General features: G+C 41.1%; 1 protein-coding gene across 1 annotated transcript in view; it reads right to left on the bottom strand.

The window, feature by feature from the left end:
* Positions 1-447: 447 nt before the first annotated feature.
* The window catches only part of LOC137298856 (UPAR/Ly6 domain-containing protein qvr-like), a 40,052-nt gene continuing 17,500 nt past the window's right edge, over positions 448-22,999 (bottom strand). Inside the window, exons 2-3 of the mRNA XM_067831189.1 lie at positions 7,513-7,650; positions 448-5,614 (exon numbers count right to left, since the gene is read on the bottom strand). Coding sequence (XP_067687290.1) covers positions 5,391-5,614; positions 7,513-7,650 — 362 coding nt within the window. The 3' untranslated portion in view covers positions 448-5,390. The remainder of the gene's footprint in view (positions 5,615-7,512; positions 7,651-22,999) is intronic.

A 22,999-nucleotide genomic window follows, 5' to 3' on the forward strand; every position in this document is an offset into this window, starting at 1 on the left:
ACGAGGATATGTTCGCTTTTATAACTGACCAAAGTATCCAGGGGGATGCAGTGATTACTGTGTGCTCAGTTTCGTATTCCTTGCTTAAGATCAACAACAACATATTTGACTTTACAAAAGGTCCGGTTACAGCAGGCTAATGAGTCCAGTATTTCGCCAAAATTGCAATTCTCCTGCAGTATCATGGCAAAAGACACCAGCAATGTTATAAACATAGGGTTTTGAAAACTGGGTTTTCAGCGTGAACGCTTAAACCACTAGACTACCCCCATCCTCGGAGCTCGGATAAGGACGAGGATCGCATGAAAACATATTTCCGGCAATTCACCTCGACATAAAATGATACATACAGGCGAGTCTGCAAACTGAACAGTTTACCAGTTTCCCAATCACGCTTTCGTCGTAGATGTCCTCGTGGAGAAACATGCTGAGAAGAAAAAAACGACCTAATTCTGCAATGATTTAATCTCCAAATGACATTACAAAGGTGTATCAAGATATGTACATCAATATGGCGGAAAACCGGAAACAGTAGATACATCAAACTGGGACCGAGGCTGAATGCATAAGGTAGGAACCACTCACTACCACGGCCTCAGATGTAACAACAACCCCAACCTGCATCCCCTCAGCTTCCCGACGACCGCCTCTGCGTTGTACCTAACCACGAGCTGCTTGCTATACAGCATTAAGAAAACGGGGGATTTCATAACTGATCAATTCATTCTACCAGACAGAAATAGTAACAAAACGAAATTGATGTATTCCTAGGGGCAGACTTTTATTGTACACCAATGTAGTTTTAATTGTATCTCAGGGTAGTCCCAGGTACAATATTTACCTAACTGCCATTGGGCAGTAACAGTAGTATTCACCTGGGGTCCATCATACATTCATATTAAACAGTATTTCAGGATTCCCCTTGACAATATTAAATATATTAAGCTTCTCTATAAGGCCATTTTGAAATCTGAGGGACAGCAGGTTGGATCTAACTAGCCTCTGTGTTGCATATTTATACTAAGGCATTTATACATTCTTAAAAAGACTTAGAAATTACCAAGGAATATGTTATACAAATGTACTTTACCTCAGTATAAGTCAGTGGAAATTTAAAATAACACACGTGATTGGGAAAGGATGTGATCATGTTGTACCTGAAACGCCTGGTAACAGCTTGAAGGTGCCTCGTCAGAGGACTTGAGATAAATAAATCAACAACAACAACGCAATATTGAAGAGAAGTGTGTCAACATAGTTCTTGGTAATGTCGTAAAAACCGACAAACAACTTGAAGAATCACAAAGTTTTGGCCGGAGAAAGGTAAAAGACAATTATAATGTAAAAGACAATAATCTAACATAGTAACCAGTTTCACCCTTACAACCATGTATCTATCATACACACTCGAGCTGTCACTCAGACAGTTATAGGGAGGGGATAAAATATTATTGATGACCTCATCGCACAGTTGGTGATGACGTCATCGCACGCTAAGCGTGGCACGGAGATCAGTGTATCTCAGAATAGCACTGACTACACCTAACAGAAATGCTGAAACGTCCAAAAATGTTAGGCTTTGGATGGAAACGAAATATGTCTAGTCTAAAAAGGTAAAAACCTTTCAACGCTCGATAAAAAAGGGGTAAATACACGTTCAAGGTATTATGGTATCTCAAAGAATACACAGTGAAAAATATCATTTGCATTCTTAATCCTGCATGCCTGAATGATATGAGTGTATGTAATTTTAAAACAAATGTTCTCAGTGATATTCTGAAACACAGTCGCCATCGTCTTCAGTCCTCCCGATCCTCAGTCATAGCTCAGTTATCTGCCCATGATTCTACGAAATAACGCGAGAGTACATGAGCCTCGCGAGATCTATATTATAAGAATACGGCAAAGCTCCAAAAGTGAAGCGCATGTAAACAATCAGTGACGTGATGTAATGATACTTGCTAGTACAAGTAATTGCTTCAACTGTATTGTAATGCAAACAGACCCATTGTTGGTTGCCAATCTACTTACAGATAGCACATGTACAGTTCAAGACCTTCTATGGAGACATGCCGTCAAAAATTGGATAGTAAACATACTCTTGCACATATAGCACTCTACCACCAGCATGCCTGAACTAATTCCATACTTCGTAAAATTATACTCTTTGATGCAAAACGAACCCTATTTCTGTATATTTACCCAGATGTCGAAATATCTAGCAAAGGAGTAGCAAAGATGGTAGAATGGTATAACAGTCTCCTTACAGCGATATCGCATCTCTGGTAAGCGCTATAACGGAGAATAACATGCACGACAAAGGGAACAGCTCTTGCAAACCCATGTAGCTCAGTTTAGATTATTTTATTTCCTTGATAAAACGTCCGGACGAATAATTGTTTTCAGACGCTCTTTACCTCAAATGTGTAGTCAAAAGATAACATATGTGGTGAATTCCAACAACTACCCGGTGTTTTGTACAGACCATGGGGTTCAATAGAGGAAATGTTGGAGAGAGAGCATGCTTACAAAAACACATTCTGATGGTAAATATGTTCAACGGTCATGTTATTCCGAACTACGATGGTATAAGCGGTAGCTGTTATTAGGTATCACTAATGACGAGCATTGTCCTTCCTCATAATGAAGCTCAAAATGTGGATCTCATCTTCTCCACTAAATGAAAACTCGATAAACTGGTCCTGTAGGCTTGAGAAAAGCTATGTACAATGGCTTTAAGCCAATAGGACATGCTGAAAAAAGGACCGAAATACTTAAACATATTCCACAGGATCTAATCAGTACAAGCAAGAAATAAACCGTGCATCGTGACTGTTTCAAACCGTCTCCATTTCAAATTATAAAGTGCAAAAATGCCAACTGCGAGAATATTCAGTAAGTGCTAAATCTTTGCATTCCCAGTGCAAAATATAAAGTAATAGATTTTCTAAATATATATTATGTTTTAAGTATTACGGTAAAATTTCAAATGATTAATCTTCTATAATGCTATAAAAATATCTACATTGATGGAAATGTGCGAGTGAATTCTGTGTTCAGTCACGCGATTAATGTTTTAAAAAAAATGCATAGTAATCAGTAAATCCACGTTTATCAAGTACTAGGGGAGATAACTCTTACACGAATAACAGGACTGCGGTATGATGTCTCACTTTTAACCTGTTCTTTTTGAAGCGCAAAACTGAAACTCCAGTGACACCGGCTACTTCAAGTATCAAACAGTGACATACGTAATAACTGCATGTATTCCCGAAATCAGTTCAGTGACAGACCAACGGCGAGTCTGGTGATTAGTTTATTAATTATTGAACAACCATCGGTCCATACAAGCGAACGAGTTCCGCCTGGAGTATCGATCAGGTAGGTATTGCATGCGTGTTCCGGCCCAGTTTTCTTGGGGGAATCAAAGCATGTCTTGTCAATGGAGGCTTCGCGAAAAACGGAATGAAACAAAACACTGGAGTAAAAATCAATCCTGCTTAACTTTGCCTGTATATAACTATGTTCTCACTATGGCACTTGGCCCATTCATCTCAGCAAAACACACTATTAAATCAGTTCAAGAAAGTACAGGAATTCAAAGGAATTTCAACAATTTCTACAAAACAACAAATCTCATTTTGGCTTCCTCCTTTTGTGGCCCCATACGAGGCGGTGGCATGTGAGACGTCGCCGGCGACGACAACGACATTCTTAACACTATCATCGTCATGGAAACGCCTGGAAGACAAACAATAAACAACAGACATATTACTGATGGAAAAGCTGACACATCTCTGTAGTTGAACACGTGGTAAATAGTTCCACTTGATTCAGAGAGTGCTACCCTGTACAGATCAAACAGGTGTTTGATCTTACCACTGTAAGAAGGAAGGGCTCAAAACACATGTGTCTTAATGTCTGTTGGGGCTACTACAATATAATTTTGACCAAGAAGCTACTGATACCCTGAACGTAAGAGACATGTAAAGATTAAAACACATAATGTAAAAAAATGAAAGTTAACAAAAACAGTTGGTTCTGAAACTACTTTCAGGAAACGTTCAAATATTTCATATGCGTTGACTAATTATTGCGAATGAATCATCAGATCCCACGATGGTACACATTGTCCTTTGTGCTTTCATTATTATACGTCATCCATTGTTATTAATGCTGTGAAATTCCCTAGTTGTGAGAGAGTAATACTAGACCATGGACGTGGACATATTCGAGCGTCTCCGTCTAGTAGACAGTGGATATGACGTAGTCTTTGTCTCCATGGTAACAACGTAATTAGGTGTACAGGTTGCGTCTCAAGGACACATTTTACCTACTCCACACAAAATGAGCAAATTTCGTGTACATCTCGACTGATTGTGCTTAAAAGGGTAAGACGAGAGCGTGCGGTAGGTGGGAGGGTGAGGGAAGAGCAAGTTGTGCACGCACAATGTAGTCTTGCACGTTGTGTTGCGTGAGTTGGTTGGTGAGCGAAAGAAGAGCTACTGAACGCTCATTTCCATGCGTTCTACGTTAGTTAGGTGGGAGGTTGAAGGAAGAGCTGGTAGTGCACGCACACTCTGTGTTGTCAGTTAGGTGGGAGTGGTGGGGAAGAATGAAGTATGAACGTACACAGCAATATCTCGTCAATATGCGACATTATCACTGTTTTGACACCTGGGGAGGTACTTAGAAGAGCAATGACAGGAAGTGCGCATATTGTAATGCTGTCCAATGTCCGTAGTGAACATGTGCTCGCAAATCAATGAGCGCAGGAAAGCTTTGTCTATTTGGCTATGTACAGCTATCGATGTGAGTCGAGGTGTATTTACATTGTCCTGTCAGGTACTAGAGGTGTTCTGTAGGTTGTAGACGCTAGATGAACTGCAGTATACGGGAGGGAGACTGGGTTCCCGTCTATACAGGGACCAGTAGGAAGGGGTGAGGGTGGGGGTAGGGTGCACGCAACAGGGATAACTGAAACCAGTCATTACAAGCATTTAGTGGGTGCACTAGCAACAATCTTCGCCGTGACTATGTACATGAAAGTCCAGTAGGTTAAAAATGGCAGAATATGCATAGATGAATCGTTTGACTGGCGTAGTGATATCTAATCGGAAACCCCACTGCGCTAAATACTGTAGATCTCATGAAAGCGTCAAGTTGCTTAAAAGTCCCTGATGGATCTATATCTATCCCTGGCTTAGAGAATAGCGCTGACGTAGGGTCATTATCACGGTTGTCTCATCCCTCACCATACAACATGTAGATGACAATATATCATCGTTATTACCGCTGTCCCTCTTTTGCACTATAGTGAGGCTGAAGCCCGCACCAAAACACTCGGCAATTTTCGAGTTCCCAGCAGTACCATACCGCTTGTATTGACGTCATGAAAACCATGGCAACTGCCGCTGTGATATGAGGGCGTAACAGACGAGAAGGAGTAAAATGGCAGAGGAATCCGGTCTACTTTGCTTGGCCACATTGCACAAGTTCTTGCCGCACATACACAAGTAGCCATTCCCATTTCGTTCTGTCCGACAAACTCCGTCAATCATCGTAAGATGAAAGTTGAGATCGGCAGAGCACGTGCGTTGCAAATATAGAACATCTGAAATGAAATGTGATGTATCATTAGTCAGCATTTGTATCATGAAACAAATGAAGTAAACATTGGAATGGAAATTTACAAAGCATAAACGGACTATATACATGGGAGTAGCGACGGAGGCGTCTGTTCTGTTGGTGTGATCCAAAGCAGTTCCAATATGACTGGTTAGACTATCGATCTTTACTGATTCACCGACGGTACATATCGTGTTACTTTGACTTCTTTATTTTATTTTTATTTTTGTAGGCTTTTCGTTTTGTTTACCAGCTACATATATGACAGGGGTGTGTAAAAACTGGAGTCTGGACCAAACAATCCAGTGATTAAAATTATGAGGATCTATCTTCTCTGTATGAATACGATCATCAACATGTCCAGTGATTGTAGACTGGCAGTATTATGTTTGCTACAGTCAATAAACGGTTCTTAACTAATATGCCACACTGGTCTAAGAATCAAAGTCCAGCAAATGGCTTCCATTAAACCCAATTGTCATGTTCTGAAATCTTACAACAGAAGTTTTGAAGGTACGGGGTTTCTGCCTTACATTGTGACGTACGCGTTGCAGGGTCTCCCTGCATGTACAGTGGACGGTACAAATAGCACACAATACGGTGTTAACTAACGTGTGCTTGTGTATGTATGTTGTGAGTGTTATGTGTATAGTGTGGTGTGCTGTGCTGTGGTGTGTGTGTGGCGTGTGGCGTGTGGCGTGTGTATGTGTGTGTTAGCGTGTGCCTGTGTGTGCGTGCGTGTGTGTGTATTGTGTCCACATCCACCTTGAAGTGGACGCTTCGACGTACATCTATCTTGACAATAAACACTGTCATGCACGGGAAATGTTTAAAAGGTCACATAAATATATTCCTCTTTTCGTAATACCATTGTTTACATGTTGTTTGCGGGATATCAGCTGTTGTGTTTGCATCGGAATTAAAGCAATTACCTAAGCACATCTTATCTGACTACATATTTCATCATAAGAAACATGTTACCTAACGTCAGTAACACATAGTGCTGTTGTTAATATACCATATGGGTGTCAAGGACAGGCCACGGTCAAGGACACGCCAGGGTCAAGGACTCCGGTTGTCGTGTGGGCGAGACTGGGGGAAGTGTACGGTCCAAGGAGATCGTGTCTGTGCTGTTGGACTGAATGAGGTATCGAGTTGCTTCAATCATGGCAAATCAGCTTGATATGGGATATAATTGGGATTCAGATTGCAGAGAGATGACACTCTAGCTTTGTGAAATACAGTGTGATGAAAAGGACTAGGGAAACCAAAACATGCATCAGCACAAGCATCACATGCTCACATATTCCGTACCCCAGATCATATTGGGAAAGGGACTTGAATGGCTGAGTGAGTGTTTAACGATGCTTTTGACAATAACACAATGCAGCCTTGTATTGCATGCATGTGGGGAATCGAACCATGGTTTTCGGCATGAGAAGCGATCGACAGAACCTCTTAGTCACCCACCTCCATTTAACAGCAAATATTACATTTTGCATTTTTTGTACGTGCAGCGTTTCTCTCTTAATGAAAATCGCCCTTACGTTCATGTTCAGCGTGAATGCATCGCGTTCTCTCTGGATGCAAGGCCAGGTGTTTTAGTACTGACATACTGACGTCTACTTTAGCTATGACTTGAGTCCTGTTGCTTGTATCAGGTAGATGAAACGCTAGAGGCAACATACCATTCTCGTGGCACAGAACGCCGATATAGGTTCTTTTGAAACGAATACTCTAACAACGTTACAATCTCAAAATACCAGTTTGTTTTTGAATTCTTAAAACCATTACCAGTTTTCAACGTAATCAGCAGTTATCAGCTTCTGCTTTAATTACCCATCTGACGTTTAAACAACTGAAGATCATGTTTGGCCAACTCACTCTCCTTGTAGAAGGTCCACTTGAGGCATATTCCTTTTCCACAGTCTTTCGTCTTCAGCTCCTTCCGTTTCATGTCGATGGGATCAGAACACGTACTGTTGACTGCGCGACCCACACAGATGTAGCAGGTGATTGGCTCTGGAAAATACACAGCAACTGTCAGAAACAATATACAGTCAGTTGACGCTTATCGCAAAACCATGAATTGGTGATAATTGGCGTTTATCTCCGATAACAATCTAATCGAAAATATGTTGTGACGGCCGTTAGCATTAAAGCCCTGGTTATGCTCTGTAATGGCCTTGTCAATTTAACCGTGTCATGATGGAATCGGGAGTAACATCATCCCTCGACAATCAATATCACCATGAGACCTTGGAATCACGTCACAGAAGTCCGATAACACACCTGCTAATCACTCGCTCAATAACATGTGTTTCTTTCCTCCCTCAACATATTGTCAATTAGGGCACATGCTGGTGATATAATGCTCCAGTCAGTATACAAAAACATGAAGGCATTAATCCCCTTATGTGAATTCAGTCAAGACGTAAACTAGGAATAATGTGCTTGTTTTAAAATCATAGCTGTTTGTTCAACTAAAGATACCAGTGTGCGAGTCCAACACAATGTGTGTTTGATAATAATACTATGACTTAGGGTCTGTTTGATGAGGGAAGGAAGCCCGGAGCAAGAAGTCCGATATACACTCAATGATTAAAGCATGGTTAATCAGCTGACCAACATTGTAAAAGTAGTCAGTCTGTTCGTTGCTGATTCGTTTGTTCTTAATCACACAAAGTCAGCTTGACCACCCGATCCCGTTAGTAGCTTTTTCCCATAAGCATAGACTTCTGAAGGTCTGTTCTAAACCGGTTCTTCATAGGAGACAGACCGGCACCATAGAATACCATTTCGATATGCTGTATTGAAGAACAAGGGGTAACTGCCACAATCAAAATGCTGAGAGACGTCATTGTTCGTGATAACGCGCCCAAGAGACAGAATCAGCAACCTCTGTGGACTACACCACGGGTGCGACGCATGCTGTAAGACTACAAGTTGATTACTAATTTGAAACACACGTTTAAAATGGCGTGAATTTTGCGCAGGGTTATGGTCACGTGGATAAACAACAAAATGGTCTGCGTTTATGCTCCGAAATGTTCAGACCATCATAATAGTTCATGTGCAGTCTTTATCGTACTGCCAAATACACATACGCAGTGTAAAACCAGCTAAACTCATATATGTCGTTAACCTTATGTAGGAAAATGTACATGGTCACGATGTTTGACGTAGGGGCGGTTGGCTAGCATAAAATGACAACGAGGTCAGTATACCATGACAAGTTGGTCAGTATACTATGACAAGTTGGTCAGTATAATATGACAAGTTGGTCAGTATACCGTGACAAGTTGGTCAGTATACCGTGACAAGTTGGTCAGTATACCGTGACAACATGGTCAGTATACCATGACAACATGGGACACTGTTCATGGTATTAACCTCGGTTTTGTTTACACCTGAAACCAGAATCTGCATGCTGATTGTAGCTGGAATATTATTGAAGCTTATATCATTATATCTGACGTTCTGAGATTACACCTATCTGGGAAATGCCGTCAGTATGTATACAATGGTCCAACATGCCATATAAACAGGAGTTCGTGACACATTCATAAGCGAGACACACACGCTCTTATCTTCAAGTGAACATAATCTGAGAGGGTTTTTTTCGTGAACAGAGAAATTCCTCTCAGAAAACTGTTTACGACATGTCAACGAAAATACACATACAAAACATATGCCGTTGTGAACCACACGAGGAGGCCAAACCATGTTGTGGGAAGCATAATATTCGGGAATATCCGATAAGTCACGTCGACCCATTACAGAAGTCACAGAGCTTTCCGTGGCTCAAAGCAGCCTGGAGGATCCATCGGGATTCTTTTAAATGGATTACTAACATCTGCTGAATCTCATAAGTGAATTTCACTAAGAGCTATCTTGTTTGCACGTTATAAAGCGGCAGCTATTGGGCTTGCTCTAATTACCATATGCCGGATTACATAGTCGGGGTAGGGTACGTTTGGGTTGGGGCAATCAGGATCTCTATCAACTGAAGCAATCTGTACGGTACCTTATAACACGGATGACAGATATCGCTTTGAACAATATTTTCCTTTGTGTTTTAATTACAGGCAGATGTGACTTCATGAGACCAATATTTTGCATGAGTGAGATACGTATGAGCCATGTGCTAATCGATTTGGGGATATTCAATACGCGCACACTCTCTATTCACATTTATGTTAACTCTTGCAGGAGCGGAGGAGCAACTAATTATAAGGAGGATATCCGTTAGAACGTTTGAAGACCTGGCATCAACATTTCGCCCTACATCTCTTAATGTCTCTTAATGAGGTAGAGTTTTGAAACTTGTGGTCGTCGTCACAGCCTTGTTCATTTCACCCAAAGGCCGGTTGGTCGGTTTGTTGCTTGATGCCTCACTCAGCAATATTCTAGCTATAAGCGGGCTGTAGCGGCGGGCTATAAATAATCGAGTTTGGACCAGACAATCCAGTGATCAACATAATGAACATCGTCCTATGCAATTGGGACACGATGTCAACCAAGTCAGCCGGACCACCCATAATATATTGCCTCTTATAGGACAGGCAAAGGTTGCTGAATACTATTAAAAACCGACTCTTCAGGGATCCCCAAAGTTACTATACGTGAATACTATTGACAGTCTCCATCAGCCGAGGTGTTTCTGGAATAGCTCTGAAAGATCGTCTGTTAAAACACTATAACGAGCAACAAGTCTTTGTCCCCCATGAGTCCATCACCCAGATGTACCCAAGTATTGACCAACCATCAAGTCAATAGACAGGAAAATTCGTTCAGTTCGCTAAACCCCTAAACCTTTCAAGGTTCGAGAGCTGAGGCGTCCAAAATTCTATCGTTGATTAAGCTATGTAGAAAGCAAGCGGTAACACTTGCGAGGCCCATCGGCGCCATAGAGTAATCCTACACAGCGTTCTTCGAATCCTCTTGAGACTAAGACTGGATGGCGGGACTATATACTGACATGCCCTGATCAACAACAAACACGCACAGTGAAATAAGAGCAAATTTTGTTCCCATTTATTTAGAATAAATGAGGTATTTCCTACATTTTCAAAGCAACTAGGCAATTCTCAATACCATCGGGACTGCATTTCCAAATAGAACAATATTCGGCAGCTGTAAAATTGTGGTTTTAAAGAGACGGCGTGAAAAGCACTGATGTATCTTGTGTCAAATGTATAGTGAATGTAAACATTCACATGTCAGAAAGGGGTATCATAAACCAAGAAAGACGTTGACAGAACGATCGTTGTTGGGAACAAGGCTAGAAGCCTTGTGTGTTGAAATGAAATATTTGAACATGGAGAGTGGCAACTTCAACCCGATGTCGATGTTTTACACATTGCTTCAACCAGTACGTCATATTCTGTATGCGCAGTGGTAATTTGCGGTATTTGTAAACACGCCGAAAACAAGTGCTGAACAAAACAACACCGTATATTCTGTTTTACGTTTTGTTTCTGAACAACAGAAGCGACAAACCCTTTCCACATCCATAAGAAACCTCTGCTAAAGGGAGGGGGAGATAGAACAACGTACCGATATGTAGATAAGGAGCTCCCAACACACCACACACTTTCTCCAACCCAATAGGGCCAATCTAAAGCTTCCTATAGCATGGAGTTTACACAATCGACAACCAGCCCCACTTAAAAAGCCAAAAGGCCAACCCTCCAGCCTTCAAACCACAATCAACGGTGGGCAAAACGCATGGTCACAACAAGCATGTATAAAGAACCCATATGACCAAAATTATACAATGTCGATATCCCACACTGATACAACAGCAGACTACACAATCCACAACACACAGTTCACAACCTACAACATATACTCCAGAACACACATGAAAGAGCCCACAACCTGCAACACTCAGTTCAAAACCTACAAACACAGCGCACAACCGACAACACACAATTCACAACCTACAGCAAACAGCCAATAATCCTCAACCAATTGCCCACAACAAACTGCCCACAAAGTACAACCACCTCACCGAACCCACAACAAACATCCTTCTCACATCTGTCAGCTTATAACCTTCAACACGCAGCCCATATCCCGATCGACAACCAACATCACAGAATACACAACCTACAAGCCATACATCCTCCAAATTCACAACCGACAACCCATACATCCTCATTCAGAACCCAAAACAACGGACAACTACCTTCACTCCACACATCAAACAGCCAACAGCCAACAGCCAACAGCCAACAGTCAACAGCCAACAGCCAACAACCAACAACACACATGCCTCACAACCCAGCTCCAAACAATACATTCATAGCTGCTACTTCAGGACAAAGTTTCGAGATAATTCATCACCAAATCCTATTTATCTAGAATGTCCATCTTCAGATATCACATTGGACGATCCCCAATTCCATTACTATAGTCTACGTCAGCAGGGCAGCGGCCAGGCAAACACGGTAACGGCCAAAATTGTGATCTAATTGCATTTAATAGAGGGCCAATGAGTCGGCAATACAGAAGCGGTCCCACACGATCAATAATGATGCAGCGTAATCTCCGGCGTTAAAAACCATCCCTCATTCTTCAACACACACAGGGTGAACTACTATTGATTACTAGAAAAAACAAGTAAGCCACGCGATCCGACTTGTGTTGTTTTTTTGTCTGTAGGCAAATACGCCAACGGCGGTGGACTAGTCACATGTGAACGTTTTCCCCGAGGCATTGTGTACAAGGCTCTGTAACCTATGTTAGGTAGCTAATGATGTACTGTGTTGTAAACCTACACTATCTGCCATGCACGTTGTGATGCACGGGATGTCTAATCACGGATGGCGCAATCATCAAAGAGTAGCAATTCCTTTGCAGTGCTCCCTTGACGAAACTAAATCATGGGTTCGAATCCAGCAAAATAATTCTTGGTTTGTCTGCACCATGTTTGTTCTTGTGAACATCACTAATATTGTAATGTCAACTACTGTATTTTTTGGAATTTCGTTAAAATATGCTGAATGGTTTATGTAACTGATGACTGTTCAAAGCCACATCAAACCATGGTCCAGGTGATGCAATCTGTTCTTGTATAACACTGACCATAACTGTGAGGTCCTCATGAGGCGATATGAGTAGACGGATAGCTTGGACAGGTTCCATATCGCAGCGTTGCAACTGTTGTAAATCTATGTTCAGTGAAGTATGCATTTAGTGACAGTAGCTTAGGAACCCAACCGGATCATTGAGAATAGAATGAACGTCTGTTGCGTGGATTATAGCTCCCAGGATACCAGTGATCATCAGAACTCTCTCACGCACTCACCGACCCGCTAGCTCAAACACCCACCCACTCACTCACCCATTCTTCCAAACCCCAAACCCTGCAACCCACTCACTCATTCACCATCCTACTCACCCATTCACTCACACATATCTTGCCACTGGCACGGCTAACCCTAACAAGCAGAAGTTTAAACATCGGAGAAGGTGAGCTACAGAATATAATAAAAGAAGAAACTAACCGCTTCAATAAAAAGTGAAGTTTGATTGCTATTGATTATTTACAATGTTCTGTCGTTGTTGGAAATCTATTTTCATTTTGATCAATTTTCAAATGAATGGGGTTCGACTTCAATTATCGACAATACAATCATCTTTCTAATCAAAGAAAGCAGCCGCACACGCCACAGCATTTCACGAAAATGAAGTCTCTATGTGCTCCTAAATACATTCTTTGTTATAGGAGAACATGCTAAAGCGGCAATACTCGTTATGAGTGGCACTGCCATTGATCCCATAAGGCATATCAACACACACGGCTGACTTAGCTCGGCGTTAGTTAATGCGTTTCAGATAAAGGCTGGATCCGTTTAGTGGAAAAACTTTCATTTACAAGCAGACTACGCAATATATCCTCATGCAAACACCGTTTTTAATTAAGAATTGTCTTTTACCCGAAGGAGAAACTTTGTAAACAACAGGCCTGCTGGAATGACTGATTGGGTGAACGAGTGAGTTTAGTTTTACGCCGCACTCAGCAATATTCCAGCTATGTGGTGGCGGTCTGATGCGAGAGTTTATTAATCCTCACAAGCTGTTACAGTGAGATGCATGTTTCAGTATTTTATCCAGGTCAGTACAACCAAGCAGGCATGCAATCAAACAGTCAGACATGTTTACACTTTATTTGTCCTTCGCAGTTTTGGCACATACAAAATATCTGCAATAAAGTTGAATGTTGTTTTACGTGCCTGACACTGTAATAGTGAATCAGTTCGAAATGTGAAAGACTGTTTATGCATGTATTTATTCGTATAACAGTATGTAACACATATTGTACACAGTATGCGATTAACATGTATAAAAGCAACAGCGTCGTTATCTTTGCAGGTCCTGCTTGAGTGATAGCACAACAATTAATTCCTTAACAATGCTTTGGAAGATATTTTGATATCACCATCAACATTACCATGACATCACAATCAAATGGCATCACTTGTCAATTAAACTGGAAAGCTATAGGTTTTATTTTCATTATGATATCAGAATAAACGAGGGAGAGATTGTCTTTAAACTGCTTATGAAAATAAGACTTCGGATTCATTTACCGGTTTTATATGTGGTGATCATGAGTCAGGAACGTTCAAAGCAGAACTTATTGCTTGTTGACAGTTAATGAGTTAAGTTGAAGCCATTTGTACAATAACCATCCAGTCAGCCAGCTGTGGTAGACAGTTTTATTAAAACTCATTATTTCATGATATCCGTGTCTATATGCTAACACATATGCAGGCGCAGACTAGCTCTAGTACTCAGTATTATCCATGTGCAGTAGCTATACATACAACAGCTGGTATGAGCTATCACATGTTGATACACAGCATCATGTCGTCCTTCCATAGTAGGTTTTAACCGCCGTCAACCGGTTCGGACTGTATCATTCAGAATCATCCGTACATTGGTGCATTGTTTCGGTGTAGGTAGCTCGACACTGCAATAAAGAAGTAGACTATCCATAGAACTTGGTTTTCCTTCATCAGAAGATCTGTAAAGCGTCCGAACACAGTGATGAATAGATAGATGCTCATGATGTCAATCAGAGGATTGTCTGGTTCGTCATATTTACAGACCGGCGTCATAGGGCTGGAAGACTGGCAAGACATCAACCAAGGAAACTTACAGTAACTCCAACACCTCCCACCAAAGTGTGACAAAGATCCATGACTGAAGGTCGGAGGAAACTCTCTTACACCATGGTTCCTTTCCTCTAGAAATCTCTTTGGGTTGCATTTAATTACAGTTTGCTATACCGTGTTCTATAGACGCGGGAAGGGTGACGATGATTTCTTCCGACCTTCATAGAATCTCGTTTAGTCTCGTTCTGACTCCGTTTAGATTACGTCTGGTCTCGCGAGCGTCTGCAGGCGTCGATGACACCAACAGAAGCACTTTCAACAAAGAAAACCACCTTCAAAAAGACATGAAAGCATTCATTTACTGAACCCGGACTTTTACTACAAAGATTAACTTTCAAACAAGCAGCTCCGCACAACCCCAGCGGAAAAAACACCTCAGCACGAAAAGTAATTATACCGTTGTCTGTTTCCAGAGTCCGGTTGTAATAATCTGTTGATGTCTTGAGATCCTGCAGCTGTTTCAACTCAGTGACACCTTGGGATTCATCATCTTTTGCCCTGGAGGTCTTCGATAGAGCGAATTCATCCGGTGCATGTTACTCATATCATAAGTGGATTAAAGCATTATTGGCTAATACTTTAGCCATAACCTTACGAAAGTTAACAGAAAATCTTCAGTCCAGACTTTTACAAAAGTTAACACAGAATCTTCAGTCCAGACTTTTACAAAGTTAACACAGAATCTTCAGTCCAGACTTTTACAAAAGTTAACACAGAATCTTCAGTCCAGACATTTACCAAAGTAATCTGTAGTGCATGCGCGTGAGACAGCTCGAGAGATACAGGGTACTAGCCTAGCTCCAAGACTGCTCCGAGTTCATGGACGTATAATAATTATATTTTTTAAAGAGGCAAGCCTAGAAATGTGGACAGTACATCCGAGTACACCATTCTGTTAAAGGGACTACTGGCTCTTCATATTCATGTTTTTTAGAAATTATTATAATATTTGAACTATCATTTATCATCGTATTGTCTAAGGTGCCTGTCTAACAGGACACTAACAATGTCCGTTCCGCAGTGAGGGCTCAAGCTGACATTTGATATACCACTAGCGTGAAACTGAGACAGTTAATGAACACCTATCACATTATTTTGAGAAGAATGATTGTGGTGCACGCTTCCTTTACAATTTGCTGAGTATTTACAAGTATTTTAAGAATGTTCTTATGATTCAAACTGATGGGATTCAACAACTATCGAGCCGGTTAGTAGGTCGCAGGTGAGCTCTGAATAAAACAATAACACCATATTGATTAATCTGTATGGGACTGCATGGTTTAAACCTCCGTCATCATGCATTACGTCATCCGTGGAAGCAGAGATGGTGGAGGTAGGAGAAAGCAGAGGACAGGAGGAAGAGAGGACTCATCAAAGTGAAGCATGTTCTATTTAAAATTACAGTTTATCAGAAAATGTGTTACCTTTGAACACTTCCTAAATAGCATCGTGGAAAAATAGATAATAAGTTAGCTTTGTTAAAATAAAGTCTTCCAGTGACTTTTACAGTGGCACATAGAACTTACAGTTGTCAGCTGAGTAACTACTGGCTTCCCCTGTTAATGAAATCATCTCATCACTGACTCCTGGAATAATACCTGGCATCTGTTTGCCCATATCCATTACCAGCCAGAGTCAATTTCCCACTGTAAATACTGGCGGCCCTTGTTATCTTATCACTATTCCTGTTCCGCAGTTTTCCATTTACCTGTTAAAGGAGTAGAAATATACACCGAAAAATATATCTCCGCAAATTATAGAAGTTGCCATCCATAAATTCTTGTATTTATGCACAGAAATAGTACACATAGTACGTAGACGACTTATGTCATATGTCATATGTCACATGTCATATTCAACAGGCGCATGTTATTCACGGTGAAGCTTGCGACTTATCTCGATGTAGTGAAACAAATGTGATTCATTAGGTAAGTGGTTTTGTTACAAAGGTGTCTCTATTCACTCACCAATAAAATTGGTGCCCGGCAGGAAAACAATGATAATTACCGTTTAGCGACTGTGAAGAATATAGGTAGCAACCAACAGGATTGTCAATAAAACCTTTGAAGAATATAGGTAGCAACCAACAGGATTGTCAATAAAACCTTTGAAGAATATAGGTAGCAACCAACAGGATTGTCAATAAAACCTTTGAAGAATATAGGTAGCAACCAACAGGATTGTCAATAAAACCTTTGAAGAATATATTTAGCAAACGATAAGACTGTCAGTAAAACCTGTGAAGTATTAAAATAGAAACCAATAGGACTGTGAGTAAAACCTGTTAAGAATGTGGGTAGCAACCAATAGGATTCCCAGTGAAATCTGTTAGGAACGAGGACAACAACGGAAAGGATTGTCAGTAAAACCTTTTAGGAGCGTGGATTGCAACCGATAGGATTGTCAGTAAAACCTTTTAGGAACATGGATGGTAACGGACAGGGTTGTCAGTTAAACATTTCAGGAACGTGGATGGCAACCGATATGGTTGTCAGTAAAACCTTTCAGGAACGTGGATGGCAACCGATAGGATTGTCGGTAAAACCTGTTAAGAATGACTCTTATTAAGCGTTGTTAGGAACGTGGATAGGAACAGATAGGCTTCAGCACATTTCCTACACAGCACACAACGCGTACTCACGCAAAGATGGATTATTAATTTTTTACAACAAAACAAATCTAATTTCTAAACACCATCGTTGAACAGTGACTAATTTCCTGTCATGGAGTCTTTGGTGATTTCTGACGTTACTATTCCACTTTTGAACGTACACCTATTCTCAACGTGACATCGACCGACCGACCGACCGACCGACCGACCGACCGACCGACCGACCGACGGCGCTCTGTATTGTGGAGTATATAGCGTGGATGATGTTCTGATGAAACCGCGGCACGCCCTGATGAACTGCTGCTATGATGGTCTTCAAGAGATCAATATTCTGGCCCACAAAAACGAAGAACTAATACGTTGTGCTGCTTTTGTACAAGAGAAGCCTCTAGCATGCCTACATGGCAAGAATGGAATACAGTTTCCCCTACAGAAAGAACAGACAAGACAACGTACACTATCACTTTCATAACCCCTTGAAAATCTTTGTCTTTAAGGTACGGTTGCATCTTTAAGTCTCAGTTACTGTTTGAATGATTTTTGACAGGACAGTCAGGTTAGACCTGTGGACACCAAAAATATTCTTCACCATTGATAAGCATTATAGAAGTCTGACAACGAAGAACACCTAAAGAACACTGTCCCACAGAGCTACTGGGTATTTCTTAGTGACGCCGTGTTCGAGCAATAATTACACTCAAGGCTGGACTGAAGATGCAAAAAGCATCCCCGTTTGTGGTTTCCAGGACACCTTATCTTCTCCTCGCTTCCCTCTGTTTAAATGCGATTAATTAATGCCTGCCTATCAACAAAGAACATTAAAAGCAAATACTACGTGGGGAGTGTTTCGCGGGCTACATCCCGTCTGGGCGAGACTTAACGGCAATAAGCGAGATTTGATGACCAGCTTGGGGGAAACTCTCATCGTCTGCAGTCGGAATGAGATCAATACCTGAAGTGATCATAGCGTGAAGACATCAGTCTCTCTACAACCTAACGCTACATCACCCATGTTCAGTTGCCAGTCCTTGAGAATACAAACATGTTTGGCCCGTCTATAAATATAAGAATAAGTTCAATTTCTCCTCCACATTGACACTAAATCAGCCATGTTGTGAAAATTTGGTATGAAAAACATGACTATCGCCGCACTATGTAATGTTAGACTGTAAAGGACTAAGTAGTTCATATTGCTTAGTGTAGTGAAATCTGAGTAATGTTCTCGAATGCTGCATTCAAAAGTAGAGAAATCCTCATTTATCCTGGAAAGTTAACATGCCCATCTCAACACATCAGGTTATAGTGGAACCTGACAATCACTGAGTGGATGCCACACATAAACTTCATAGATTACAGTGCCGCAATGACTGGGGGCTTTTTGTCGCGTAGATAGGGAGTCAACAAGTCACACAATGGTTTGGCATCAACATAAATGTGATTCCATGCCACATGAGGTTAATGTGCCATCATGCCCCCCATATAGTGCCAACAGGACTAGCTTGCTGTCAGACTTGCGATTCATTCATTCCACCTAACAACTTACATTTCATGAACCAGAAAGTTCGCTCACACTTGTATTCCAGTCGTGCCACAAAACCAAAGGAAACATTCCGAGCGCAGGAGCGTGAGAAGAGAAATGCCAGTTCAAACTGATAGGGCAACAGCCCTGGTGACTCTTTCTAATCTATTTAGTATGCATATACGAACAGAAATTGTTAAATATTGCTGCACACGGAGACTAGTCATGATCATTTCTACTTATAGGAATCATTACATATATTTGCTCTTGACATTAGGAAATCGAAATTGTTTCACGAAAATAACTGTACATTTTCCTTTACAGAATGACTAATCATAAACGATATTCATAATGGAATAGTAGCTTACAAATACTGTTTCACTCGGTGAACGACGTGGTATTATCGATTGATTTCCTGATGTGACCAGTGATCAGATTATTGGCGATTGTTTAGCGTGAAGACGATTATAGTTCATGAGCAGGACAACTGGTCAGTTAAATCGTGGCTAAGAGGTCTGTTGGGCTGAGACCATTACTGGCTTAATCATTAATGCTACCATCACTGTAAAAGATGGGTCGACTTATCAAAATTCGCTCTGCAGCTTAGTGGTAAATGTTCACTGTAGGCAAAGTCGCATGATACAAGGATTAAGATGATAGTTGGGCGTCCGAAACAGACCTTTGCGTGGTCCATAATGGCTACAAAACACCATCCTAAAAACAAACCGACTGAGCTGGTTTTCATGCTTATTAATAATGGCAGGGTTTAGGGGAGCAAAATAAATGCCTCAGAGATAGCTTAGGATTTATACAGGACAGCGATATTGAACGTATATTATTGGCAACACGGTACCAAGCCAGCTAAAGGGATTCACTTTGATAGAATTAGCTCTCATACATTTTCATCAGACGTTTACCACAGCTCTAAAACTTGGCATGTCTTTGATTTTCTGAAAGAAAATATGGAACGGAGCCAAAAGATGGACACGGCCCACAACGGCACGTCTGTGTAGATGAGATTGCTAACTGTATAGGTGGTTGTCCGTGAGCTGAAATCTAAGAAACTCTCATGATCAGCGTAGTGGGTAGCGTTGCTAGGGGCAACATTTCATCATGTTTTCGCTGAGTTAAGCATTGTGGGTGAGTGATTTAAATATATAAAATAATGGTAGAGCAAAAGTATTTTTATATCACTATATCACGCGTAATTATGTCGGCAATGTGAACACGGAATTACATCCACGCCTGACAACTACATCCACACCTGACAACTGGAATGTATGAAACTTCACCCACACCTGACATCGGGCATGTATGAAACTACACACACACCCGACAACGGAAATGTATAAAACTACACCCACACCAAACAACGGGAATGTATGAAACTGCACCCACACCAACCAACGGGAAGATATGAATCTACACCCACACCAAACAACGGGAAGATATGAATCTACACCAACAAACAACAACGGGAAGATATGAATCTACACCAACACCCAACAACGGGAAGATATGAATCTACACCAACACCCAACAACGGGAAGATATGAATCTACACCAACACCCAACAACGGGAAGATATGAATCTACACCAACACCCAACAACGGGAAGATATGAATCTACACCAACACCCAACAACGGGAAGATATGAATCTACACCAACACCCAACAACGGGAAGATATGAATCTACACCAACACCCAACAACGGGAAGATATGAATCTACACCAACACCCAACAACGGGAAGATATGAATCTACACCAACACCCAACAACGGGAAGATATGAATCTACACCCACACCAACCAACGGGAAGATATGCAACCATGCCCGATACAGGACGGTATACAGTCACCTTGAGCAGCAAATGGACACATGAAACTACTTCAACGATTAGAGAGGCATGTTTCATATGACATGAGTGTTTCGATATTAATTTGTCATTATATAAATTCCGACTGTAGAATAAACATTGGTGTACACATAACTAAAAGTGACGATACCAGGCGTTCGTGAACAAGTTTTAAGTTTCTAACAAAACATAACGCTTTGCTTTCAAATGCATTCCAAACTATGGAGCCTTTTATGCCCCTCTAGTTCGATGTATCAGTAAACACGATGTACATTCTCTGCTAAGTAGTATGGTCTTACATCGACCTTTCATTTATCACAAGCCAAAAATAACTCAGTAGGTATTCGAAAGCTCGTTAAACCCTAAGAAACTTATTAGTCAGCTACATTACTTCCGATAGTTACAATATTGGTATTCAGTGGCCGATGCTTGCCGGAAGAGGCGACTAACGGGATCGGGTGGTCAGGCTCGCTGACTAGGTTTACATATGTCATCGGTTCCCAGTTGCGTAGATCGATGCTCATGCTGCTGATCACTGGATTCTCTGGTTCAGACTCGATTATTTATAGACCGCCGCCATATAGCTGGAATATTGCTGTGTAATGCGTAACACTAACCTCACTCACTCACTCAGTCCATCCAACAGTGAGACAACACAATGGCCATTATATAAAAACTATTCGTGACTTCTCACTCTCTGTTAGCCATTAGAGCAGAGGAAGAATCTAGTGGTAGTCGCAATGGGATTCTCTGGAATGAGGAAGTGTTTGCTTAGCTGATGAACACCTAGTCTGTGTGGGCGACTTCTACCAAACTGAATTATTCTGGGAGCAGTGAGGATGTTTTATCGATGTATCCACTATGTAACCACGACTAGCGCCTGAAAACAAACCAAGGGGGACTTCTCTTAAAGTGTGACGTTTGTGCAGAATGCGCGAAGTCTGTTGTTGACTGTGCCACTGGATTGGTCTGATATTGCGCCTTTGCTATCCATGAGAAATACCTGTCGTGGTTTTGCCTAGATCTGATCCGGTTCCTTTTAAAGGCATGATTGGTTGTCTGTCTCACAGTCCCTGAACCTTATTGCTTTCCCACTACCTGGCCTTCCTTGCGCTTCCCAAACCCTGAATGAGCAATTCTAGATTTTCCCAGGTTCAGCAATCTCTAGTCTTCAATGGGGCTCTGGACACTCCAGTAAATCAGTCACATTAACCTGACCGGAGATTGTGAACGGGAAGCTCGAGGTGATATTTCCGCTTGTTAGCATGCGTTGTTTGGTCAGTTGAAAATAAATGACGCAACAACGTTGACAACATTCAGGGAGCCCGGACTGTTGACTGACCTCGGCAGGTCGTCTCCAGGGATTTTGGCTCTTACGCTACAACCACAACACTCATGTCCATGTGGTGTCCTCTGTCAGGGAGTGAAATCTGCTCTGTTCACACAACAAAGAATGGGTGCCAGTTGAGACCATACTATATATACTCTCTCTCTCTCCCCCTCTCTCCCTCCCTCTGTATATATATGTATATATATATATACACACATTCATTCATAACAGTATATACCATCACATTGCCTGGATGTATAACGTATATCTTACATCAATTAATCTACATTCATTCATGACAATATATACCATCACATTGCCTGGATCTATAACGTATATCTGACATCAATTAATCTACATTCATTCATGACAATATATACCATCACATTGCCTGGATCTATAACGTATATCTGACATCAATTAATCTACATTCATTCATGACAATATATACCATCACATTGCCTGGATCTATAACGTATATCTGACATCAATTAATCTACATTCATTCATGACAATATATACCATCACATTGCCTGGATCTATAACGTATATCTGACATCAATTAATCTACATTCATTCATGACAATATATACCATCACATTGCCTGGATCTATAACGTATATCTGACATCAATTAATCTACATTCATTCATGACAATATATACCATCACATTGCCTGGATCTATAACGTATATCTGACATCAATTAATCTACATTCATTCATGACAATATATACCATCACATTGCCTGGATCTATAACGTATATCTGACATCAATTAATCTACATTCATTCATGACAATATATACCATCACATTGCCTGGATCTATAACGTATATCTGACATCAATTAATCTACATTCATTCAT

Source organism: Haliotis asinina, chromosome 10, assembly GCF_037392515.1.
Source record: "Haliotis asinina isolate JCU_RB_2024 chromosome 10, JCU_Hal_asi_v2, whole genome shotgun sequence".
Lineage (NCBI taxonomy): Eukaryota > Metazoa > Mollusca > Gastropoda > Lepetellida > Haliotidae > Haliotis > Haliotis asinina.